The sequence below is a fragment of the Bufo gargarizans genome, unplaced genomic scaffold (assembly GCF_014858855.1).
Source record: "Bufo gargarizans isolate SCDJY-AF-19 unplaced genomic scaffold, ASM1485885v1 original_scaffold_1696_pilon, whole genome shotgun sequence".
Lineage (NCBI taxonomy): Eukaryota > Metazoa > Chordata > Amphibia > Anura > Bufonidae > Bufo > Bufo gargarizans.
Window position 1 is genome coordinate 153,986 of NW_025334471.1, and position 27,569 is coordinate 181,554.

Consider the following 27,569-nt stretch of genomic DNA (forward strand, 5'->3'; position numbering starts at 1 on the left):
GCATGCATGAGTAAGGAGGCGTGTTCTCCCAAAACGTCACGTGGAGGGGAGGAGGTGTGAACGATGTCTGTCTCAGCGTCCCTCATGATGTACCATTTTATATTGGAATGAAGCAAAAAGAAACAAAAGGTTTATCAGCGACTTGTAAGCATGACTTCTGTTGCTCACTCGCATACAATATTGGCACAATGAGGTAAAATGAACACACATGTCTGCAAGTTTGAAAGACTAATTTATTTGTAAAACATTATTCTTACACAAAACATCAACATGTCTTCTCTTCTGTGTGGAGTCTCTTATGTCGATCAAGACTTAATTTCTTGGTAAAGCATTTCCCACATTCTGAACATGAAAATGGTTTCTCTCCTGTGTGAATTCTGAGATGTTTAGTAAGACCTTTTTTTTCTATGAAACATTTTCCACATTCTGAACATAAATACGGCTTCTCTCCTGTGTGAGTTCTGAGATGTTTAGTAAGACCTTTTTTTTCTATGAAACATTTTCCACATTCAGAACATGAATATGGCTTCTCTCCTGTGTGAATTCTTTTATGTTGATCAAGGCTTGATTTATGGGTAAAGCATTTCTCACATTCTGAACATGAAAATGGTTTCTCCCCTGTGTGACTTCTCTGGTGTGAAGCAAGTTGTCTTTTTTCTCTGAAATATTTCCCACATTCTGAACATGAAAATGGTTTCTCTCCTGTGTGACTTCTCTGGTGTGAAGTAAGATGTCTTTTTTCTCTGAAATATTTCCCACATTCTGAACATAAATATGGCTTCTCTCCTGTGTGAATTCTCTCATGTACAACCAGATATAATCTAGCTGTAAAACATTTACCACACTCTGAACATGAATATGGCTTCTCTCCTGTGTGAATTCTTTTATGTAGATCAAGGCTTGATTTCCGGTTAAAGCATTTCCCACATTCTGAACATGAATGTGGCTTCTCTTCATTGTGAATTCTTTGATGTCCAAGCAAATATGATCGATCTGTAAAACATTTACCACATTCTAAACATGAATATGGCTTCTCTCCTGTGTGAATTCTCTCATGTACAACCAGATATAATCTAGCTGTAAAACATTTACCACACTCTGAACATGAATATGGCTTCTCTCCTGTGTGAATTCTTTTATGTAGATCAAGGCTTGATTTCCTGTTAAAGCATTTCCCACATTCTGAACATGAATGTGGCTTCTCTCCTGTGTGAATTATCTGATGTGCAAGCAGACATGATTTATTTGTAAAATATTTACCACACTCTGAACATAAATATGGCTTATCTCCTGTGTGAATTCTGAGATGTTTAGTAAGATCTTTTTTTTCTATGAAACATTTTCCACATTCAGAACATGAATATGGCTTCTCTCCTGTGTGAATTCTTTTATGTTGATCAAGGCTTGACTTCTGGTTAAAGCATTTCCCACATTCTGAACATGAAAATGGTTTCTCTCCTGTGTGAATTCTCTTATGTTGATAAAGACTGCATTTCCTGGCAAAGCATTTCCCACATTCTGAACATGAAAATGGTTTCTCTCCTGTGTGACTTCTCTGATGTGTAGTAAGTTGGTTTTTATCGCTGAAATATTTCCCACATTCTGAACATGAAAATGGCTTCTCTCCTGTGTGAATTCTGAGATGCTTAGTAAGATCTTTTTTTTTTATGAAACATTTTCCACATTCAGAACATGAATATGGCTTCTCTCCTGTGTGAATTCTTTTATGTAGATCAAGACTGCATTTCCTAGCAAAGCATTTCCCACATTCTGAACATGAAAATGGTTTCTCTCCTGTGTGAATTCTCTTATGTTGAAAAAAACTGCATTTCCTGGCAAAGCATTTTCCACATTCTGAACAAGAAAATGGTTTCTCTCCTGTGTGACTTCTCTGATGTGTAGTAAGATGGTTTTTATCGCTAAAATATTTTCCACATTCAGAACATGAATATGGCTTCTCTACTATGTGAATTCTTTTATGTAGATTAAGGCTTGATTTTCGGTTAAAGCATTTCCCACATTCTGAACATGAATGCGGCTTCTCTCCTGTGTGAATTCTCTGATGTGCAGGCAGATATGATTTATCTGTAAAACATTTACCACACTCTGAACATGAATATGGCTTCTCTCCTGTGTGAATTCTTTTATGTAGATCAAGGCTTGCTTTTCGGTTAAAGCATTTCCCACATTCTGAACATGAATACGGCTTCTCTCCTGTGTGAATTCTGAGATGTTTAGCAAGACCTTTTTTTTCTATGAAACATTTTCCACATTCAGAACATGAATATGGCTTCTCTCCTGTGTGAATTATTTTATGTTGATCAAGGCTTGATTTCTTGGTAAACCATTTCCCACATTCTGAACATGAATACGGCTTCTCTCCTTTGTGTTGATTTCTGTGTACAGAAAGCTCTGACTTACATCTGAACTGTTTTCCACGTTCCTCACAATTAAACATTTTACCCCGTTTCTGCCTTATATTTGGAGTAATAATCTGTGATTGATCAGTAGAAGAATCCTCATGTTTAGGATGATTATATGATAGATTTGGACTTGGGTGGATAATCTGAGATTGATCATTAGAAAGTTCCTCATTGTTGGGGGAATTATTTGATGGCTCTGCATTGTGAAGTCCTGGATGTACAGTACAGGTAATGACGTTTTCTTCTGAAGAGCGCTGCCTGGTGTCTTCATCTTCTTTATAATCTAGAGATAACATGATGATGTTTCCTTCAGGCTTCTCACAGGGATTTTCTGTTAAGATTAAGAATAGATTTTATGATTTATTGTTAAAACTTTTTGATAAATTCATTACATTCCAATGAGGCTGGATTCACATGTAACAGACATATCCATCTATATTACGTGCACATGTATCTATGATGCTGTGAGTTGATGTCAGCTGAACCTGTGGTCGGGACACATGTGCACAATACAGATGGATAATATGTCTGTAATAAGCTCATGTGAATCTGGCCTTAGGCTGGAGAGAAACATACAATATAAAATACATTTTTTGTGCCAGAAGTCAGAAGTGGATCCATCAGGAATGTAAAACATTATTCTTACACAAAACATCAACATGTCTTCTCTTCTGTGTGGAGTCTCTTATGTCGATCAAGACTTAATTTCTCTGCTATGTATTTGCTGTAGAAATTTAAAGCCGACTCTTGAACGTCTCCTGAGTTTGCATTTTGAGGATCTGCTTGCAGATTTAGTCTACATCAATGGAGCGAATTTGTGCAAGGAAATGGTAACAGGAGGAAGGAGGTCACTTTTTTTCTTGCTACAGTGTGCGGATAAATCATCTACTAGATGATCGATCAGCCTGGAGTATGACACAGAATGTGTTCCGAAGTCAGGGCGGAAAAAAGCTAATCAGAACATAAGCTAACATGTTTCAGTGACGTCCCAGATTCTGGTCTGCACTGAGTAACCCCCCCCCCCCCCCCCCAATCCTGGGAAATTAACCCTTTAATGTTCTGGCAATTTTCATTTTTTTACTCCCAGCCTTCCCAAAGCCATAACGCTTATCTTCCCATTCACATAGCCGTATGCAAGCTTTTTTGTTGCGGGACAAGTTGTACTTTTTAATGGAACCATTTACGGTTGCATACAATGTAGTGGGAAGCAGGGAAATAAATTCCAAATGGTGGGGTGGAATTATAAAAAAATAAAAGTAATTCCAACAAAGTTTTATGGGTTTTAATTTTACAACATTTGCTATAAGGTAAAACTGACCTGTTACGTCCATTCACCGGGTCACTACCATTATAATGATATCAAATGTGTATAGGTTTTTCTTGTATTTTAGTGAAACATTTTGGAAAAAAAAAACTTTTTTCTTTGCATCAGCATATTCTTACCATTATTTATGATTCATTTATAATAAAATTATTATGTGCACGGAGCTGTACGAGGGCTCATGTCGGGGCATGTATGCATTGGAGTCTAGTACAATCACACTGTGCTCCTATGGTTCTGACTGGTACCTCGGATCTGAAGCAGAGTTTGGATCCAAGTTTTTAAGTCGTTTTTCACTTCAAATGCCGCAGTTACTCCATGAACTCTTGCAAGACTTTGCAAATAACTGACTTCGCCTTATCGGAGGCCGCACATTTTAATGCTGTACAGAGACGGATCTCCGTACAGCATTAAAGGGGTTGTCCAAGTTATATTTGTCCTCAGGATAGGTCATCAATATCAGATCGGCTGGGGTCCGACACCTGGACGATCAGCTGTTTTTAGAGAAGGCGCGCCCCGTGCCAGCGCCTCCTCCTCTTCACTGTTTACCTTCTGCATCTGCAGCGGTGAGCAGGTGTAATTACAGCCAAGCCGTCCCATTCATTTCTATGGGACGGCTCGTTACTACACACTTGTATAGGAGCGATCCATCCCATAGAAATGAATGGGACGGCTTGGCGGTAATTACACCTGCTCACCGCTGCAGATGCAGAAGGTAAACAGTGAAGAGGAGGAGGCGCTGGCACGGGGCGCCCGCCTTATCTTCAAACAGCTGATCGGCCGGGTGTCGGACCCCAGCCGATCTGATATTGATGACCTATCCTGAGGACAAATATAACCTGGACAACCCCTTTAACCACCTCCGGACCGCCTAACGCAGATGTGCGGTCCGGAGGTGGCAGCGCTGCGCAGAGTCACGCATATACGAATATGCGCCCGCGCATGCGCAGTTCGCGCCGGCATTTCGTTCAGGACTATTTCGTCAGCAACCTGCCAGCCAATGATCGCGGCTGGCAGGTTGCTGATTTTTTAAAAATCCAATCAGAGAGCCGAATAACATCATATTTGTAAATATGATCTGTTATATGGCTGCCTGCTCCTCTGCTGGTTCTTTTCGTCGGTTGGATCCAGCAGAGGAGCAGGCTTCACAGTGAGTACACCAAACACTACACACTTAGCCCCAGATCACCCCCCTGAACCCCAATCACCCCCTCTTGCCCCTGTCAATCACAAGTGAAAAGAAAAAAGTGATCAGTGCAAACTGTCACATTTTTTTTCCACTGGTATTGACTGTTAGGTTTCAGTATAGTTTAGGCCCCTTGGTTAGGTAGTTTAGGGATCGGTTAGCGCCCAGCCCACCGCACCGCAGTCCGTTATTCGCTGATTAGCGTATCGCTAATCAGCATTTGTACTTTTATAGTATCTGGAAGTGATCAAAACTGATCACGGTCAGATCTATAATTGTATTAGTGTCACTTTAGTTCTCCCTCCACCCAAAACGCAGTGTTTGCCCGATCAGGCCTGATCGGTCGCCCACACGTGCGTTCGCCCACGCCCGCCCCACCGCCGTGACAAAAAAAATATTTTTTTTTGATCGCTGCACATTCAATTTACACGCACTGCGGCGATAAAAAAATCAGTTTTGATATTTTTTATCAACCGCAGCGGCCTCCGGTACTTCGCTAGCCTCCCCTTTGTAAGACAGGCTTGCTTTTTTTTTCTTGGGTAGTCTCAGGGAATACCCCTAAATTTAGTTGCCCACATGTCTAACAGGGGGTATTCTTCTGAAGAGGCCTACAGGCTTCTGACCCAGTCGGATGAGGAGTGGGAACCCTCATCTGATGAATCCAGCGGGTCAGAATACGAACCTGTAGAAAGCAGTGGCTCTCTGACCCAAAGTTCGGACGAGGAGGCTGAGGTCCCTGATACCACCAGGCGTACCCGGCCCCGTGTCGCTAGACCGCAGGATCCGCTTCAAGAGCAGCAGAGTGGGGCTCGTGCTGTCGGATTACGTGGTGAGGCATACACCAGCAGCCCAGCCCTTCCTGGACCTAGTACCAGCACTGCCGTACAACCTGGTGAAGTGGCGAGCACCAGAAGGGCAGTTGAAGCTGGTACGGTGGCACGTGCAGTAGTGACCCCGTCGCAGCCACCGCAAAGACGTGCCCGTAGAGCCCCTAGAATCCCAGAGGTGCTGGCAAACCCTGATTGGCAGTCCCCAACTTCAGCCGCACCTGTAGTTTTCCCTTTCACCGCCCAGTCTGGAGTTCGGGTTGAGACAGCTCAGATCGGTTCGGCCCTGGGATTTTTTGAGCTGTTCTTGACTGCGGAGCTTTTAGACTTAGTTGTGGCAGAAACAAATCGGTATGCCACACAATTTATAACCGCCAACCCGGGAAGCCATTATGCCCAGCCTTTCCGGTGGAAACCAGTCCAAGTTTCCGAAATTAAAACTTTTCTGGGCCTCCTCCTCAACATGGGCCTGACAAAAAAGCATGAATTGCGGTCATATTGGTCCACGAACCCGATTCATCACATGCCCATGTTCTCTGCTGCTATGTCCAGGACACGATTTGAGGCCATCCTGCGTTTCCTGCACTTTAGTGACAACACCGCCTCCCGTCCCAGGGGCCACCCTGCTTTTGACCGGCTCCACAAAATTCGGCCCCTCATAGACCATTTCAACCTGAAATTTGCAGATATTTATACCCCAGAGCAAAACATCTGCATAGACGAGTCCCTAATACATTTTACCGGGCGCCTTGGCTTCAAACAATACATCCCAAGCAAGCGCGCCCGGTATGGGGTCAAATTGTATAAGCTCTGTGAAAGGGCCACAGGCTATACCCACAAATTTCGTGTCTATGAGGGAAAAGATCAGACCCTGGAGCCGGTCGGTTGCCCTGACTACCTGGGGAGCAGTGGGAAGACAGTTTGGGACTTGGTGTCACCCTTATTCGGCAAGGGGTACCATCTTTATGTGGACAATTTTTACACAAGTGTGGCCCTCTTTAGGCATTTGTTTCTAGAACGGATTGGCGCCTGTGGTACCGCACAAACTAGTCGCGCGGGCTTCCCCCAACGGCTCGTTAGCACCCGTCTTGCAAGGGGGCAGAGGGCCGCACTGTGTAACGAAGAACTGCTCGCGGTGAAATGGAGAGACAAGCGTGACGTTTACATGCTCTCCTCCATTCACGCAGACACGACAATACAAATTGAGCGAGCAACCCGTGTCATTGAAAAGCCCCTCTCAGTCCACGACTATAACCTTCACATGGGAGGGGTGGACTTCAATGACCAGATGTTGGCTCCGTATTTAGTGTCCCGCAGAAGCAGACGCTGGTATAAGAAGGTGTCTGTATATTTAATTCAATTGGCTCTGTATAATAGTTTTGTTCTCTACAGTAAGGCTGGGAGAACAGGATCCTTCCTCAAATTTCAGGAAGAGATCGAGAACCTCCTGTACCCAGGAGGTTCCGTGGCCCCATCCACCAGTGTAGTTAGCCGTCTACACGAGCGACATTTCCCCAATGTCGTTCCTGGTACCTCAACCCAACCATCACCCCGAAAAAGATGTCGTGTCTGTAGCAGGAGTGGAATAAGGCGTGACACCCGCTATTTCTGTCCTGACTGTCCTGACCACCCTGCCCTATGCTTTGGAGAGTGTTTCCGGAAGTACCACTCACAGGTACACTATTAGCATAGGGATCATCTCACCAGGATAGGCACACAGGGCTATTAGGGCCCATTCACTCATTGCTGCTGCAAACGTCTCCTTTCACATGGGACAAAGTGCATAACGCACTTCGCCACATCTTTGGGCGATTTGCGCTTTGCACATTGACCCATGGGGAAGGAGAGGTTTGTTCTATAAAGGTAAAAAAAAAAAAAAAAAACACACCAGTAAGCAAACACGTTAATGTTCAGTTCAAAAAGTTAAAGTTACATGTTCTGTTGCAAAGTTAATAAAATTATTGCGTTGCGGCCTGGTTTTTTCTTTTTCTTTTTTTTTTGTCTTTTTACCTTCCAGGTGGACCAACCGATCGACCAGCTGCAGCACCGATGTGCATTCTGACAGAAGCATTGCGCTGCTGTCAGATTACACGCAAGTCGGTGTATGCGGCGCTGCAAGACGGGATTTTCTCCTCTGCAGTAACAGATATGTTTGCCGAGGCATACGAGCTGAGGAGGAGGCGGCGTTCCTATGCTTTGGCAAACACTTTGTATATATATAAAAAAATATATAAAAAAATCCCGGCAATGATTTATTCATCCACATCGATTGATGCGAATGGAAATCTGGTTTGCCAGGGCATACGAGCTAAGTGGGTATGGATGTAGGGCGGAGCTCCTATGTCCTGGCAGACGCCTTTCCCCTCCATTTTTTTTTTTGGGCAGAGATTTTTTCATCCACATTGATCGATGCGAATGAAGAAATCTGTGCCGTTCATTTGTTCTTTCAGCCCAGAGGCCGAACGGAAAAAAAAATCTCATTACCTGTATGCTCAATATAAGGAGAATAGCAGAAACTCCTAATGCTGGCCATACATGTAATGATCGCGGAGACCCTCAAATGCCAGGGCAGTACAAACACCCCACAACTGACCCCATTTCGGAAAGAAGACACCCCAAGGTATTTGCTGAGGGGCATATTGAGTCCATGAAAGATTGAAATTTTTGTCCTAAGTTAGCGGAAAGTGAGACTTTGTGAGAAAAAACTAAAAATAAATCAATTTCCGCTAACTTTTGCGAAAAAAAATTTTTTTTTATGAACTTGCCAGGCCCCTCATTGGATACCTTGTGGTGTCTTCTTTCCAAAGTGGGGTCACATGTGGGGTATTTATACTGCCCTGGCTTTTTAGGGGCCCTAAAGCGTGAGAAGAAGTCTGGGATCCAAATGTCTAAAAATGCCCTCCTAAAAGGAATTTGGGCCCCTTTGCGCATCTAGGCTGCAAAAAAGTGTCACACATCTGGTATCGCCGTACTCAGGAGAAGTTGGGGAATGTGTTTTGGGGTGTCATTTTACATATACCCATGCTGGGTGAGATAAATATCTTGGTCAAATGCCAACTTTGTATAAAAAAATGGGAAAAGTTGTCTTTTGCCAAGATATTTCTCTCACCCAGCATGGGTATATGTAAAATGGCACCCCAAACCACATTCCCCAGCTTCTCCTGAGTACGGCGATACCAGATGTGTGACACTTTTTTGCTGCCAATGTGGGCAAAGGGGCACATATTCCAAAGTGCACCTTTCGGATTTTGCAGGCCATTTTTTTTACACATTTTGATTGCAAAGTACTTCTCACACATTTGGGCCCCTAAATTGCCAGGGCAGTATAACTACGCCACAAGTGACCCCATTTTGGAAAGAAGTGGCGAGTTCCTAGAATTTTTTATTTTTTGTCGCAAGTTAGTGGAATATGAGACTTTGTAAGGAAAAAAGAGAAAAAAAAGAAAATCATCATTTTCCGCTAACTTGTGACAAAAAAAAAAAAAAAATTCTAGGAACTCGCCATGCCCCTCACGGAATACCTTGGGGTGTCTTCTTTCCAAAATGGGGTCACTTGTGGCGTAGTTATACTGCCCTGGCAATTTAGGGGCCCAAATGTGTGAGAAGTACCTTGCAATCAAAATCTGTAAAAAATGGCCTGCGAAACCCGAAAGGTGCACTTTGGAATATGTGCCCCTTTGCCCACCTTGGCAGCAAAAAAGTGTGACACATCTGGTATCGCCGTACTCAGGAGAAGTTGGGGAATGTGTTTTGGGGTGTCATTTTACATATACCCATGCTGGGTGAGAAAAATATCTTGGTCAAATGCCAACTTTGTATAAAAAAATGGGAAAAGTTGTCTTTTGCCAAGATATTTCTCTCACCCAGCATGGGTATATGTAAAATGACACCCCAAAACACATTCCCCAACTTCTCCTGAGTACGGCGATACCAGATGTGTCACACTTTTTTGCAGCCAAGGTGGGCAAAGGGACCCACATTCCAAAGTGCACCTTTCGGATTTCACCGGTCATTTTTTACACATTTTGATTGCAAAGTTCTTCTCACACTTTCGGGCCCCTAAATTGCCAGGGCAGTATAACTACGCCACAAGTGACCCCATTTTGGAAAGAAGACACCCCAAGGTATTCTGTGAGGGGCACGGCGAGTTCCTAGAATTTTTTATTTTTTGTCGCAAGTTAGTGGAATATGAGACTTTGTAAGGAAAAAAGAGAAAGAAAAAAAATCATCATTTTCCGCTAACTTGTGACAAAAAATAAAAAGTTCTATGAACTCACTATGCCCATCAGCGAATACCTTAGGGTGTCTACTTTCCGAAATGGGGTCATTTGTGGGGGTTTTCTACTGTTTGGGCATTGTAGAACCTCAGGAAACATGACAGGTGCTCAGAAAATCAGAGCTGCTTCAAAAAGCGGAAATTCACATTTTTGTACCATAGTTTGTAAACGCTATAACTTTTACCCAAACCATTTTTTTTTTTTGCCCAAACATTTTTTTTTTATCAAAGACATGTAGAACAATAAATTAGGCGAAAAATTTATATATGGATGTAGTTTTTTTTGCAAAATTTTACAGCTGAAAGTGAAAAATGTCATTTTTTGGCAAAAAAATCGTTACATTTTGATTAATAACAAAAAAAGTAAAAATGTCAGCAGCAATAAAATACCACCAAATGAAAGCTCTATTAGTGAGAAGAAAAGGAGGTAAAATTCATTTGGGTGGTAAGTTGTATGACCGAGCGATAAACCGGGAAAGTAGTGTAGTGCAGAAGTGTAAAAAGTGGCTTTGTCATGAAGGGGGTTTCAGCTAGCGGGGCTGAAGTGGTTAATCCGACGTTTTGAGGGAAGCGACTTCGGTTCTAGGATCCGCAGTTCGCTTCACTCATCACTATTAGCGATAGGGGGCTGTTATCCGTTATTCCATCCTTCTGGATATCTAGTTTTCAGTACGCCTCTCGTTCAGTCATCTTCTTTTCTGAATCCCCCTCCCATCATCTAACTTTTTCAGTTCCCATACCTCTAAACCATCGGTGTTGTTCGTGTGATGTTGTATGAAATGTTTGGAGGCCGAGGAAGGGTTAACTGCATTTTTGCTGGTGACAAATGCTTCCGTCTCCTCTCTTTTAGGGCTCATGCACACGACCATTGGCATTTTTGCAGGCCGCAAACTGCGGATTTGCAGAACATGGATACCGCTCTATGCGTTCCGCATTTCGCAGAACTGAAGGTCCTGCCCTCTATAGAATAGTCCTATCCTTGTGCGTAATGCGGAGAAGAATAGGACATGTTCTATTATTTTGCAGGGCCACGGAACAGACATATGGATGTGGACACATGGTGTGCTGTCCGCATCTTTTACAGCCCCACTGAAGTGAATGGGTCCGCATCCGACCCACAAAAACTGCGGATCAGATGCGAACTAAAAATATGTGTTTGTGTGCATGAGCCCTTCAAAGGGCAGGTTGTGCAGCCCACGTACTGGACGTTGCATTAGGTGCTAGTTATTGAAATGTAGTGTCCTCTGTGGTGCAAGATTAAGGCCCCTTTCACATCAGCGGTTTTCCTTTCCGGTATTGAGATATGTCGTAGGATCTCAATACCGGAGGCAAACACTTCAGTTCTGTCCCTTCATTGTCAATGGGGACAAAACTGAACAGAACGGAGTCACCAGATTACATTCCGTTCCATTTGGTTGCGTTCCCATGGCGGACAGAAAAACGCTGCATGCAGTGTCAAGGGATAATGTGTCTGGGAAAACGGATCCGGCACCCATTGACTTACAATGGTTTTGGCGCCGGATCCATCTTGGTCATTTTAAAGATAATAGAACCGGATCCGTTCATTATGAATGCAGACAGTTGTATTATCCTAACGGAAGTGTTTTTGCAGAACCCTGCCAGATCCAGAAAAACCGCAGATGTGAAAGTAGCCTTAGGGCGCATTCACATGCACGTGGTTTGGTTCCGCATCCAAGGCGCATTTTTTGCGGCTCGGGTGCAGACCCATTCACTTCAGCAGGCCGCAAAAGATGTGGACAGCACTCTGTGTGCTGTCCGAATCCGTTGCTCCATTCCGTGGCCCCGTGAAAATTATAGATCATGTCTTATTCTTGTCCGTTTTGCGGACAACTATCGGCATTTCTATAATGGGCTGCCTGTTCCGTAAATTGCAGAAGGCACATGGGCGGCATCCGTGTTTTGAAGATCCGCAAGCAGGCTCTCAGGGATCATTCTCCCCGCCACAGCATGCACCGGAGGCATCTCCTCCTTCCCCAGACACCGGGAATAATGAGCCCTCACCACTGCGCAAACCGGGGAGAAGCAGCGCTGAGCTCTCAAACACCCTGATGTGGGGGATTCAGCCGTACCGCTGCCTTCCCGGACGTGGCATGCGCCATCCTCTACCAGCAGTCCGGAGAAGCAGAGGCCGCGTCTCTCCGGTGCCTCCAGAGCGGTGAGTGAATATACTGACTCACTAGGACTCTCTTCGGTGGCCCCTAACCTGGCCCAATTCCAAACATCAAGTCAACCCGCCTCGGGTACGTTGCTTAACCCCTTAAGGGCACAGGGCACACCAGTACGTCCGGTGTAGTTTTGATTACTGCCGGCAGTGATCGGAACAGGGTGCCTGTTGAAATCATTCAGCAGGCACCCTGTGACCCCCCCCCCCGCATTGCCGGTCTGTAGGCCCCGTACAGGATAAGGTCAAGGAGGGAGGGAGCCCCCCTCTCTCCCCTTCCCCATCTGCTCAGTTGTGGCAGACGGGGAAGGTTCTCATGGCAACAGGACGCCTTCTCAGGCATCCTGCTCTCCATGGTGCTGAACAGATCTGTGCTAAAGGCAGAGATCTGTTCAGACAAAGTGTAAGTGAAATACAGTGCAGTACACTATATAGTGTACTGTACTGTATTATACAGAAAATGAAAAAAAAAAAGAGTAAAAACAAAAAAAACAACACATTTATACCTGATTAAAAATGAAAAAAATAAAATTCCCTACACATGTTATATATCAGCACGTCCGTAACGACCTTATCTATAAAACGGTCCCGTTACATTCCCCGCACAGTGAACGCCATAAAAAATAAAGACTATGATGAAATAGAAATTTTGCCCACCTTACTTCCCAAAAAAGGTAATAAAAGTGATAAAAAAAGTCGTATGTACGCCAAAATAGTACCATTCAAACGTCGCCTCATCCCGCAAAAAATGAGCCCCTACATGCGACAATGGCCCATAAAAATAAAAAAAAACTATGGCTCTCAGACTATGGAGACACTAAAATGTTTTTTTTTTTGTTTCAAAAATGATATTATTGTGTAAAACTTACCAAAAGTGGGGGGAAAATGGCCATGCGTCTTATAAAGCGAATACTTCACTGGCCGCTATGCTGCACAGCGCGGGTAGCAAAGTATCAGTGTGGAGGGAGGAGGCGGGGATACTCATGGCAGGGCCCGGTGCAGTGACTCTATTCTAATACACCGGGCCCCGCAGCTGTTAAACATTCAATCTGATCTATATCTCATTGAATATGCTCTGTACGGTACTTACTGTAGTACCGTAAGTATAGCATTAAGACGGTGCAGACCGGCATCTCCCTCGGTCATGCGCCGCCTGCCCCAGCTCCCTCTGTCATGCGCCGCCTGCCCCAGCTCCCTCTGTCATGCGCCGCCTGCCCCAGCTCCCTCTGTCATGCGCCGCCTGCCCCAGCTCCCTCTGTCATGCGCCGCCTGCCCCAGCTCCCTCTGTCATGCGCCGCCTGCCCCAGCTCCCTCTGTCATGCGCCGCCTGCCCCAGCTCCCTCTGTCATGCGCCGCCTGCCCCAGCTCCCTCTGTCATGCGCCGCCTGCCCCAGCTCCCTCTGTCATGCGCCGCCTGCCCCAGCTCCCTCTGTCATGCGCCGCCTGCCCCAGCTCCCTCTGTCATGCGCCGCCTGCCCCAGCTCCCTCTGTCATGCGCCGCCTGCCCCAGCTCCCTCTGTCATGCGACGCCTGCCCCAGCTCCCTCTGTCATGCGACGCCTGCCCCAGCTCCCTCTGTCATGCGACGCCTGCCCCAGCTCCCTCTGTCATGCGACGCCTGCCCCAGCTCCCTCTGTCATGCGGCGCCTGCCCCAGCTCCCTGTGTCATGCGACGCCTGCCCCAGCTCCCTCTGTCATGCGACGCCCAAGAGGAGGGAGCTGGGGCAGGCGGCGCACGAGAAGGGAGCTGGGGCAGGCGGCGCATGACCGAGGGAGATGCCGGTCTGTGCCGTCTTAATGCTATATTTACGGTACTACAGTAAGTACCGTAGAGAGCATATACAATTAGATATAGATCAGATTGAATGTTTAACAGTTGCGGGGCCTGGTGTATTAGAGTAGAGTCACTGCACCGGGCCCCGCTATGAGTGTCCCCGCCTCCTCCCTCCACACTGATGCATCTGATGGGGGATCTCTAGATGACACTTATGGGGATCTGTGGATGACATAAGTGTCATCCACAGATCCCCCATAACAGTGCGTCATCCACAGATCCCCAATAACAGTGCGTCATCCACAGATCCCCCATAACAGTGCGTCATCCACAGATCCCCCATAACAGTGCGTCATCCACAGATCCCTCCATAACAGTGCGTCATCCACAGATCCCCCCCAAAACAGTGCGTCATCCACAGATCCCCCCCATAACAGTGCGTCATCCACAGATACCCCCCCATAACAGTGCGTCATCCACAGATCCCCCCCATAACAGTGCGTCATCCACAGATCCCCCATAACAGTGCGTCATCCACAGATCCCCCCCATAACAGTGCGTCATCCACAGATCCCCCATAACAGTGCGTCATCCACAGATCCCCTATAACAGTGCGTCATTCACAGATCCCCCATAACAGTGCGTCATCCACAGATCCCCCCCATAACAGTGCGTCATCCACAGATCCCCCCCATAACAGTGCGTCATCCACAGATCCCCCCCATAACAGTGCGTCATCCACAGATCCCCCCCATAACAGTGCGTCATTCACAGAGCCCCCATAACAGTGCGTCATCCACAGATCCCCCATAACAGTGCATCATCCACAGATCCCCCATAACAGTGCATCATCCACAGATCCCCCATAACAGTGCGTCATCCACAGATCCCCATAACATTGCGTCATCCACAGATCCCCCCCATAACAGTGCGTCATCCACAGATCCCCCATAACAGTGCGTCATCCACAGATCCCCATAACATTGCGTCATCCACAGACCACCATTAGTTCAAAAGCTACCAAAAGCACACCTTTTGGTTCAAAATATTTTTTTCTTATTTTCTCATCAAAAACCTAGGTGTGTCTTATCATTAGATGCGTCTTATAAAGCGAAAAATACGGTAAATACAATAAAAAAAAAGTTAACATATTAGGTATCCCTGCGTCCGTAACAACCTGCTCTATAAAAATAGAACATGATCTAATCTGTCAGATGAACGTTGTAAATAATAAAAAATAAAAACTGTGCCACAACAGGTATTTTTGGGCATATCTTCCATTTTAATCCATTTATTGAGAGAAGTAGAAGTATTTATTTATCTGTGGCTGGGTGGGCCACTCAGACCAAGAGCACCTGATCCACATTGCCTAGCCGGTGATCCACAGATCTTTCTTCTGTTTCATTAATCCATTTATTCCCGTAATAAAGCAAGGGTTAACAGCCAAACAAAACTCAATATTTATTGCCTTGATTCTTTAGTTTACAGAAACACTCCATATGTGGTTGTCAACTGCTGTACGGGCACACGGCAGGGCGCAGAAGGAAAGGAACGCCATATGGATTTTGGAAGGTGGTTTTTGCTGGACTGGTTTTTTTGACACCATGTCCCATTTGAGGCCCCCCGATGCACCCCTAGAGTAGAAACTCCAAAAAGTGACCCCATTTAAGAAACTATACCCCTCAAGGTATTCAAAACTGATTTTACAAACTTTGTTAACCCTTTAAGTGTTCCACAAGAGTCAATGGCAAATGGAGATGAAATTTCAGAATTTCTATTTTTTGTTACTTTGCTTCAAAAAAAGTGTAATATAGAGCAACCAAAAATCATATGTACCCTAAAATAGCACAAAAAAAAGCCACTTTATCCCATAGTTTCCAAAATGGGGTCACGTTTTTTGGAGTTTCTACTCTAGGGGTGCACCAGGGGGGCTTCAAATGGGACATGGTGTAAATAAACCAGTCCAGCGAAATCTGCCTTCCAAAAACCACACGGCGCTCCTTCCCCTCTACGCCCTGACGTGGGGCCGTACAGTGGTGTACGACCACATATCGGGTGTTTCTGTAAACCGCAGAGTGAGGGCAATAAATATAGAGTTTGTTTGGCTGTTAACCCTTGCTTTGTTAGTAAAAATTTATTAAAATTGAAAATTTGGCAAAAAATTTTAATTCTCAAATTTTATCTCCATTTGCCATCAACTCTTGGGGAACACCTAAAGGGTTAATGACGTTTGTAAAATCAGTTTTGAATACCTTGAGGGGTGTAGTTTCTAGAATAGGGTCACTTTTGGGTGGTTTTTATTATGTAAGCCTCACAAAGTGACTTCAGACCTGAACTGGTCCCTAAAAAGTGGGTATTTGAAAATTTCAGAAAATCTTCAAGATTTGCATCTAAACTTCTAAGCCTTGTAACGTCCCCAAAAAATAAAATGGCATTCCCAAAATGATCCAAATATGAAGTAGACATATGGGGAATGTAAACTAATAACTATTTTTGGAGGTATTACTATGTATTATAGAAGTAGAGAAATTGAAACTTGGAAATTTGCTAATTTTTTCCAAAATTTGGGTAAATTTGGTATTTTTTTTATAAATAAAAATGAATTTTTTTTACTCCATTTTACCAGTGTTATAAAGTGACGAAATATGTGACGAAACAACATCTCAGAATGGCTTGGATAAGTAAAAATCTTTTAAAATTATCACCACATAAAGTGACACTGGTCAGATTTGCAAAAAATGGCCTGGTCCTCAAGGTGAAATAAGGCTGTGTCCTTAAGGGGTTAAAGGGGTTGTCCGAGATATTTTTTTGTTCTATGTTTCTAACTAGGCAAATGTAACAGCTTTCCAATTCACTCCCTTTATCTCCAGTGGCTGGTCTCTCAGATTTCACTGAGGGTCACATGACCTGTGATGTCAGCTTCTCTCCCTGCTCTGATAATGTTCGTGCACAAGCCCGAGAGATCTGTACACGAGACTTCACTGTGCTGGCCACGCCCCCCTGCACTGCCGGCTGCTGCTTATTGCTCTCTCCCAGGATTTTTAACCCCTTCAGCTGCACAGACGCAAGTGTTTACTGCGTAGCTGCAGGCAGTGAGGAGACAAATGCTGGGCACAGGAGCTGATAGAGAAGTTCTGCAGAGCATTGCAGGTAGGGGGAGATCCTGTGTGTATAGGCAGTGTCATTGTACAGCTGGGACTTGTAGTCCTACACATACAATATGCTGCTGAGTCTCCCCGCTGGCAGACGTCACTCAGGGCAGTACTTGTATTCACTCCCTTAGCACTACAGGGGGAGCGGCACAGATGGTTGTTGTTGCAAGTAAACAAAGGGCCAGAAGAGAACCAGGGAAATGAGGAAATAGATATTTTTTTGCTTAAAACTTGCTTAGCTTAGTGTGAGAGAGTGACTGGAAAAGTAGTAGAGAATCGTTATATTTCGCCTAGGTTTCTTTCATATACCATGTACTACGCTACAGGAGGTGGATATCTCAACTAGGAAACCTGGGTGAGATATCAGGAATCCAGGAAAAGATGGTCTGCCTTACAGTTTGCTGAGGACTTTGGTAAATGGTGTTGTCGGGCCTGGATTTTAATGGAATGAGGATGCAGGTTGGTAGCGGGGCTCCTCATTCCCTTCCTGTCCAGAACAGGTTTCATATAGAGCTCTCAGCCAGGTGATGGAGCTCGGCTCATTTCTGGGCTATGAAGGTTTGCACTATGAGCATGTCTGGGTGAGGACTGGGTGAACTGACCGGCTTTCACCATTGCTGCTGAAGTCTGCTGAAGCAACAAAAAGGACACTGAGTTTATTTTGAATTGTGTTGTGTGGCTGGTAGTAGGCCGCCCGTATAGAAAGGGTGATTTTATGTTTAGTTAGTGCTCAGCCGAGCAGGAATTTATTTTGTATGTTTGCCTGAATGTAAAGGCCTTATATTTTGTTTCTGGGCGAGAATAAAGAAAACAGGCAAACCCCTGTGTGAACTGTGCCATTGTGTCACTGTCTGACTGCGGTGCCTACTACTATTGAGCCGACCCCCACATTAGTTATACATCACTGACCATCAGATTTACAGTGCTATATTATCCATAACTCGGACAACCCCTTTAAAGAGATGTTAATTGAAGTCAGCAAATCCCTACACGCTGATCTACAAGCTTTGGTCTCCCCTATTCAGGCCACCATCCAAGGCCTTCTTCACAGGGTGTACCATATTGAAAATAAAATGGGAGGGTTTGCGTCCTCCCATAACAATCAATTGGATGCACACACTGAAATGTCATAAGAGCTAGAGAAAATAAAGGCTAAGCTCAATGATTTGGAAGACATATCCCGCAGAAACAATATAAAGTTTAGAGGAATCCCTGAGGATATCCCTAATGAAGACCTCAAACAATATCTCTGCTTGTTATTTCAGGCCCTCATACCGACTCTCACAGCTCAAGACCTGGTTATTGATAGGGCCCACAGGGTTCCAAGACCCAGCCATCTCCCAGCCTCTATCCCGAGAGACGTGCTGGCGAGGATTCATTATTTTCACATAAAGGAACAGCTACTAGAGGCGTCCAGAAAAAAGGGTACCCTGCCGGCCCTTACCATACCATCAATCTATTTGCTGATCTTTTGGCTGCCACATTGAAACAACATCGCCAACTGGCCCCTGTCACGCTGGGGTTAAGAGATCATAAAATCGCATATCGCTGGGGGGTTCCTGGCATACCATCAGTTCAGTGGACGCTGGCAGATCTCTCCCATCTTCTTGGAACATTGAAGTTGCTGACTACTAGAAAGAGAAACCTCCAGACCCCCACCATCTTTCCGAGGAATGGCGCTTGGTGGAGTCTGGAAGAGGCACCAAACATTGAAGCCTGCCTATACTTGGGTGTATATAGCTGCTACATCCAGAAGTCAAGAAGTTTGTGGCTCCTGACTACACGGAATTGACTTTACCCTACCAAATGTGGCAGTTTTTAATACTGCTTAGATTTCTCTGTTTTCTGTTATATTGTTGTCCTTTTTATGCTTTTCAGTTTGCTCCCACCTTTTCTCAGCTACTGGATGTTCTCCAAAGATACCAAAGAGTTGCTCCCGACATCACTAGGGCCAAGTCTCCTACCCTGGACAACCTGGTTAATGTAATGTTTAGCTTCTCTTGTATGTACAATGGTTATTAAGATTGTATCACTAAATGTAAAGGGCCTTAAAAGCCCTCCGAAGAGATCCTTTATGTAGAAGGAGGACCTAGACTTCAAATGCAACACACTTTGTGCCCAAGAAACTCATATAGTAGCGCAAGAAAGTTACTGAATTCGCCACCCCAAATTTCTGATCATTATTCAATCAATCACACTTTACCAAAAAACGGAGGGGAGTTCTTTTAGCTTTCAGAGATACACTCGCATTCACCCCTATCTCGAAAATTGTAGATGAGGCGGGCAGATACATCATACAGGTATGCCTCATTAATAACGTCCATTACACTGTGGTGGCGTTATTGCCCCTAATACACGTTCAGAGAGTATACTGGCTGCAGGGCAGGCCAGGACCTCCAAGGTATACAGGGCAAGCTCTGGCCATGTGGACAATTTGGAGACCCAGAAGTTGAATGGGGCAGAACCATCAGTCAGTACGTGTAGGCGTGTGCACAGGTACTGTTCCACCATGTTGTTCAAATGCTGCCTCCTGCTAACACGATCCATATCAGCAGTTGGGGCCGAGAGGCAGCAGGATGAGAACGCCGGAAGCGCGCACAGACGGCCCGCACTTTATGCAGGAGCTCTGACATGTCGGGGTAGTTGTAAATGAATTTCTGCACCACCAAATTCAGCACATGCGCCAGGCAAGGGATGTGCGTCAAACCGGCTAGTCCCAGAGCTGCAATGAGATTTTGCCCATTATCGCACACCACCAGGCCGGGCTTGAGGCTCACTGGCAGCAACCACTCGTCGGTCTGTTGTTCTATACCCCGCCACATTTCCTGCAAGGTGTGGGGCCTGTCCCCCAAACACATCAGTTTCAGAATGGCCTGCTGACGTTTACCCCGGGCTGTGCTGAAGTTGGTGGTGAAGGTCTGTCGCTGACCGGATGAGGAGGTGGTAGAAGAGGAGGAGGAAGCCGAGTAGGAAGAGGAGGCAACAGGAGGCAAAGAATGATGCCCTGCGATCCTTGGCGGCGGAAGGATGTGCGCCAAACAGCTCTCCACCTGGGGCCCAGCCGCCACTACATTTACCCAGTGGGCAGTTAGGGAGATATAGCGTCCCTGGCCGTGCTTACTGGTCCACGTATCTGTGCCGGCTGGGAACGACGTACTGTGGTACAGCAAGCGGCATGAGCTGTTTGAAGCAGTCCGTCTCCACCAGCCTGAATGACAGCATTTCAAAGGCCAGTAGTTTAAAAATGCTGGCATTCAGGGCCAGGGATCGAGGGTGGCTAGGTGGGAATTTACGCTTTCTCTCGAAGGTTTGTGAGATGGAGAGCTGGACGCTTCCGTGTGACATGGTGGAGATGCTTGGTGACGGAGGTGGTGGTGTTGGTGGCACATCGTCTGTTTGCTGGGCGGCAGGTGCCAATATTCCTCCAGAGGCAGAGGAAGAGGCCGAGGCAGCAGCAGAACAGGGAGCAGGAGGGGCCTGAGCCCTGTCTTGGTTTTGAAGGTGCTTACTCCACTGCAGCCCGTGTCTCGCATGTAGATGCCTGGTCATGCAGGTTGTGCTAAGGTTCAGAACGTTAATGCCTCGCTTCAGGCTCTGATGGCACAGCGTGCAAACCACTCGGGTCTTGTCGTCAGCACATTGTGTGAAGAAGTGCCATGCCAGGGAACTCCTTGAAGCTGCCTTTGGTGTGCCTGCTCCCTCTTTTGCTACGCTGTTTGCTCGGTGGGTTCTAGGACCTCATCGTCCCCTGCATCGTCTTGCACCCAGACTTCCTCCCTGACCTCCTTTTCGGTCTGCACACTGCAGAAAGACGCAGCAGTTGGCACCTGTGTTTCGTCATCATCAGAGACATGCTGAGGTTGTATTCCCATGTCCTCATCATCAGGAAACATAAGTGGTTGTGCGTCAGTGCATTCTATGTCTTCCACCCCTGGGGAAGGGCTAGGTGGATGCCCTTGGGAAACCCTGCCAGCAGAGTCTTCAAACAGCATAAGAGACTGCTGCATGACTTGAGGCTCAGACAGGTTCCCCGATATGCACGGGGGTGATGTGACAGACTGATGGGCATGGGTTTCATGCACCACCTGTGCGCTTTCTGCAGAATACTGGGTGGGAGATAATGTGAACCTGCTGGATCCACTGTCGGCCACCCAATTGACTAATGCCTGTACCTGCTCAGGCCTTAACCATCCTTAGAACGGCATTAGGCCCGACCAAATATTGCTGTAGATTCTAGCGGCTACTGGGACCTGAGGTAGTAGGTTCAGTAGGACGTGTAGCTGTGGCAGAACAGCCATGTCCTCTCCCTGCACCAGAGGATCCACCAACACCACCACCACGACCGCATCCCTTATTAGATGTTTGCCTCATAGTTAGCGTTCCCCAAGCAAAGTAAAAAGTGTGTTAAAGTCTGTTAAAAATAATTAACCGCCAAAAAGTATTGCACAAATTATTATTTTTTTTTAACTCTATATGACAGCGGTATTTGTGGCCTAAATTTCACAGTAACTTATGCACATCTAATCCCAGATGTGCAGTATATCAGAGTTTTTTTTTAACCCCAGTAAGAAAAAGCCGTATTTCTGGGCTAAATTTCACAGTCGCTTATGCAGTAATAATCCTAGATGTGCACTATATGAAAAAAAAGTTTTTTTTTAACCCAAGTGTCTCAAAGCAGTATTTCTGGACTTGCAGACATGCAGATAGCCTGTGCTGGTTCACTATCGTTGCATAAAATGGCTACTGATTATGTATTGATATTGACTAACTGAAAGGAAAAAAAAGTTCGTTTTCAACAATTGTGCACTGCACCCAGTAGTATGACGCTTGTTGATCTCAAAAAGCCTCTCAAAAAGCGCCATTAAAAAAAAACAAAAAAAAAACGCTGAACACCGAACCCAAACTTTTACGTAAATATTTGGGTTCGGATGCCGAAAAACCGAATGTTCGGTACGAACCCGAACGTTCGCTCAACTCTAATCAACGCCTTTCTGAATAGCCTACACCTCTCGACAGTATCCGCAGAACAAGCAGAATTATTGGGGACTCCACTCACTGAAACAGAACTTCAAAAAGGTCATAAACTCCCTTCCCATGCAGAAAGCCCTTAGGCCTGGTGGCCTATCAAGTTGTTATTACAAATCCTTCTTCCTTACTTACGCGAGGCCCTCCAGATGGGATTCGAAATGGGTAGCTTCCCAGCGGAAATGCTCTCCGCAGTCATAGTGACCATCCCGAAACAATGTACATCCCCTGAATCTCCACAAAACTTCAGGCCTAGCTCTTTACTAAACACCAAAAAAAAAATGTATGCTGAAGCCCTGGCTAACCGCTTAGCACCCATTCAACCGTCCTTGATTAACTGACCAATCAGGCTTCATCCAAGGTAGACAAATTATAGGGGAGACTAGAAGAGTCATGAATATTGTAGACTACATCGAGAGGTCAGGTCTGGAAGCGGTCTTGGTGACCCTTTATGCTGAAAAGGCATTTGACCGCATTAATTGGTCTTTCGCATTCTCTGTGCTCCAGATAATGGGACTCTGTGGCCCTTTCCTGGGGGCAGTGAAAGCCTTATATAGCAACCCCTCGGCCAGTGTATATGTTAATGATACCTTGTCCTCCTCATTTACAATTACTAATGGCACCCGACCTTGCCCCTCTCCCCCTCATATTTATCATGTCCATCGAACCTCTAGCACAAGCTATCCGCCTCTCCGACCAAATAAAAGGAATAGACATAGGCGGAAGAACCCACAAACTCTCTCTCTATGCAGACAATGTCATACTCACTCTCAGCTCCCCAGATAAATCACTACCTACAGTAATAGAAATTATTCGCCAATTTGGAGAACGCTCCTACAAAGTCAATGAGCAGAAATCCCAAGCCCTCCCCATTAATATAAAGACCTCTTCCCTGTTAGAATTACAATCCAGTTTCAACCCAGACTGGCAAATTGAACAGGTCACCAAAACAACCAAACAACTATATTGTGCCAATTACCTTCCATTACTAAAAGAGGTGGAAACAGATCTCGCCCAATACAGCAAACAAGAAATATCCTGGGTGGGCAGCATAGCGACCTTCCAGATGTTAACTCTCCCTAAGATATTATACAAGTTCAGAACAGTTCCTACCCTGATACCGCAGGCCTTTTTTAACTGCATTAACAGATTATTAAATAAGTTCATTTGAACTCCCAAGAGACCTCGGATTGCACTTACACTACTGACGAAGCATAGAAAGGCGGGCGGTCCAGGGCTCCCTAACATATATGATTACAACCTTGCCACCCACATGAGCTTTGTAAAAGAATGGTGGAAAGGAGATTTGCAACAACACTGGCTCCACAAAGAATCAGTTGTTTCTCCAGGCCATAATTTAGAGGCTCAGCTCATTGCCACTCTGGATCATACACTCCCACTTGGAGTCCTCCCGAGCTTTCTTCGTATTTCAACATCACTGTGGAGAACCTTCCACTCCAAAACTTCCAGATCAAGCTTTCCCTCCACTCATATGCTCCATTGGAGACACTTACTTTCTTTATTCCTGGCTTAGCGGTTGCTAACTGGGTAAACAGGGGTCTCGCTCAGGCATCACAACTTTTTGATTCCTCCCAACTTAAGCAATTCTCTTCTATACATGAACAATACCAAATACCTCACGAGGATTTTTACATGTATCTTAGAATGAGAAGTTTCTTTCAAAACAACTACTCCCTTATGGTAGTGACATGCAAAGAGATTCTAGATCTCTGGAATACCAAAAGGCCCCTCGCCGAATAGCTTAAGGCATATTTATGATATGCTTGAATCCAAACACAAATTTCCCAAGTCAACCCCCTTCCTCTCATGGGAAAAGGAATTGGGTAAAACATTCTTAGATCTTAGCTGGACATCCTCACTCTCTTTCCGCATCAATTATCTGTGTCTCCCACTATGAATCAGCTATCAAAATGATGCTCAGATGGTATCTCATCCTGGATAGATTGAGCCATATTTTCCCGGGCACTTCCGACTCCAAAACGATAGGGCACGATATTGAAAATGAAGAATCGGCACGTGATACTAAGCATCTTTCATAACTATTGTGCCCATCACACAGTCCTTGAAACGATACTTGATTGTGGATTGGATGGACTCCGACCTGAATTTCCTTACACGCCAGGTACGGATTTATCTCCCTGAGGTTTCTCCTTGTTTACTGCAGAAGCTCTTTATGAATTTGAATGTAAATCTGAGATTTAGAATTTTTCTGGGGCCGGGACTGAAGGTGGTAACCCTCCTTTACTATGCTTCTCATCTAACAGCTTGCCAAAATGTTTTCACAAGCCTGTGGGGAAAAAAAGCAGAGTGCCCCTTTTTCTCAGGCCCGGTGATCCTGCGTCTTTGTCGATTAGACTTTTTTTAAGTTTGACTGGCTCCTACAAAGAAATCCCTCAGTTATCATCAGAGTATCCCTGTCCAGGGGCAGATTGGCCATAGACCCTACAGGGAAATTTCCCAGTGGGCCGATGCCCAGGGGGCCACTCAAGTTCTCCTCTCTGCTGCTGACCGGGTACTTAATGAGGTCTCAATAGTAATTAATGCTGTGAGAATGAGGTACTCGGGTCCCCAGCCAGCGACGACCGCACATGGCCTCCTGAATTCATCTGCTATGGCCCGCACCTCACCTCCTAAGCCCCCTGCTCCATAGATGACTGGAGGAGGAGGAGGACAGATAACTATTGATGGCCACCACAGAGGGACAGCTTTTGGGGCAGTATATTGTGCTACATTGTGTTATTTGGTTCTGCTGGGATGGTGTTTTGCACTATGGTATTGTTGATCCCATCTACTCGTGTTGCTGTTAATTCGGACCTCCCTACAACATGGGGCCACTTTTATTTTATTTTTTTCCAGGGCCACTTTAAGTTCCCAGTCTGCCCTTGTCTTCTGAAGAATAGTTCATAGTCAGAAGCTCTACAACAAAATAAAAGCATTTCAGGTAACCCATGAAGTATATAAACCACAGGGTATAACTCCCCTTTAAACTTCAGCTCGCTCAGCCCCCTTCTCATACATATCATATCCTGCAACAACCCTAAACATCCAGCCAGAGCTACAATGGAAGGGTTCAGTCTTGTCTGTGACAAGACTTAAAAATTGCTGTTCACAGACGCTTCTGCAGAGAAACCTCACACAGACTTGTACTTTGTGTTCGTCGATCACATAAAATACATTTAAAGACTATGTATGGGGACAATTTTTTTATGATTACATTTTACTCATTTGGGACTAAAATCATTTTTTCAATTAGTCTTTAGTAAAAATATTGAGCCGTTCTGCCACAAGGGGTTAACTGTTTATCTAGCTGTGTGACTGGTACTTGTGCTGGTCATCTAATAATCCTGATCTCTAAATTACTAAGGCCTGTATTACACCAACAGATTATCTGACCAATATCTGTCCAATGAGACCAATGGTTGGTGTGTATAACAAAAGATCTGTGTGTTGTAATAGGCCATCTGACCAATGAATGGTCAGAAAATCTGTCAGATAATCTGTTGGTGTAATACAGGCCTTAGAGGCCATCAGTAAGATAAGAACTGATCTATAATGAGGGTCTATAATGTCAGAGATAAGGAGCCTGTCACCTCCCTGCCTGACGGAGCAGAGAGAAAACTCATATCCTGCCAGTAGAGCATCTCAGCTCTGTACAGAGAAAAGGACTCCATATTTTTAATAAACCAATTGAAAAAAAGACTTTTAGCTCAAGAACAATATGCCCCCAAAGGTGTCCATAGCCTTTAAGTTTCTGGGTATAACATAAAAAATGTGACAATCTGATCATTCATAATAACAGCCATTACTACATGTCTCCAGCCTTTATAGTGTAGTAGTAATGTCACCTATAACACCCGGCATCTGATGACACCTACCTGAGGTATAACAGCCATTACTACATGTCTCCGGCCTTTATAGTGTAGCAGTAATGTCACCTATAACACCCGGCATCTGATGACACCTACCTGAGGTATAACAGCCATTACTACATGTCTCCAGCCTTTATAGTGTAGCAGTAATGTCACCTATAACACCCGGCATCTGATGACACCTACCTGAGGTATAACAGCCATTACTACATGTCTCCGGTGCCTTTATAGTGTAGTAGTAATGTCATCTATAACACCCGGCATCTGATGACACCTACCTGAGGTATAACAGCCATTACTACGTGTCTCTGGCCTTTATAGTGTAGAAGTAATGTCATCTATAACACCCGGCATCTGATGACACCTACCTGAGGTATAACAGCCATTACTACATGTCTCCAGCCTTTATAGTGTAGTAGTAATGTCATCTATAACACCCGGTATCTGATGTCACCTACCTGAGGTATAACAGCCATTATTACAGGTCTCCGGTGCCTTTACTAGTATAAAACCATTAGACTGCTATTTCAAGACTCAAAGCTGGGTCACTGCCCGGAGTGCTCCTTTACTCCAGCTCTAAGGTGGAGCCTCACCTGAAGAAACCTCCCAATTCCCTTCCTCCATTCATTATTCCATACCTGTGGTCACATGGACTGGAATGTCCTCCTCCACCTCACTCTTACACGGGGGATCGTCCATCATCCGCTCTTCTTCATCCTCCACTTTAATATCAGTCACATCTTCCCCCTGATTTGTCATCTGTAACAATTCAGGACAATACAGCAGACAGGTGGGAAATCTAACAGATCCACATAAGAGACCCCCACCATCTATGACGCCTCTATGACTGCAGGACCCCCCCATATAGATGTGTATAGGGCTCAGCTCCATCTACCTGATTGTTCTCTGGGAGCTTCTCCTCTGGACAGTCCTGGGAATACAGAGGACGGGGACATCTCTCGGGGGGATTTCCTTCTATGAGTCCATCTGTAGGAAACACACAGGGGCAGGAGAGATTATTACATGTGATGATGAGATGATGGGAGTAGTATCCAGGTGACCCATGACAGTCCCCTCCTTACCCTGCTGATTGCCCCATAAATCAGTCTCCTCTTCTGCTTCATCTTTAACCTCAGCCTTAATATCCATCAGATTTTCATCCTAAAGAAGAGAAATGTAAAATGATCTTTGGTTCAATCCCTTTCTGGTCAGATTCTGGGGAGACTTCAGCTCCATCTACCTGATGGTTCTCTGGGAGCTTCTCCTCTGGACAGTCCCGGCAATACAGAGGATGGGGACATCTCTCGGGGGGACTTCTCCTCCTGGAATCAGAACCTATAGGAGATAACACACAGACTGAATACAATAGTGAGCGCTGAGCGGAGAGCAGGAACCTGCGGGTGGATTAGGGTGGAGTTCACCCCGCTGCCCTCCGAGTGTCCTGATAACTGGGGTGTGGCAGTCAGCAGCCTGGAAGTCTATGGGCAGCCAGCCAGCAGTTCGTGAGCCACAGA

The 27,569-nt window shown here is 45.3% G+C and overlaps 1 protein-coding gene across 1 annotated transcript; it reads right to left on the bottom strand.

Annotated features, from left to right (window-relative positions):
- Nucleotides 1–213: 213 nt before the first annotated feature.
- LOC122923535 (oocyte zinc finger protein XlCOF6-like) lies at nucleotides 214–26,749 on the bottom strand. Its single transcript, XM_044274363.1, has 2 exons — nucleotides 26,694–26,749; nucleotides 214–2,754 (listed from the first exon to the last, which is right to left on the bottom strand). The coding sequence occupies exon 2, from the start codon at nucleotides 2,717–2,719 to the stop codon at nucleotides 266–268; it is 2,454 nt and encodes an 817-aa protein (XP_044130298.1). The 5' UTR covers nucleotides 2,720–2,754; nucleotides 26,694–26,749; the 3' UTR covers nucleotides 214–265.
- Between the last annotated feature and the right edge of the window lie 820 nt (nucleotides 26,750–27,569).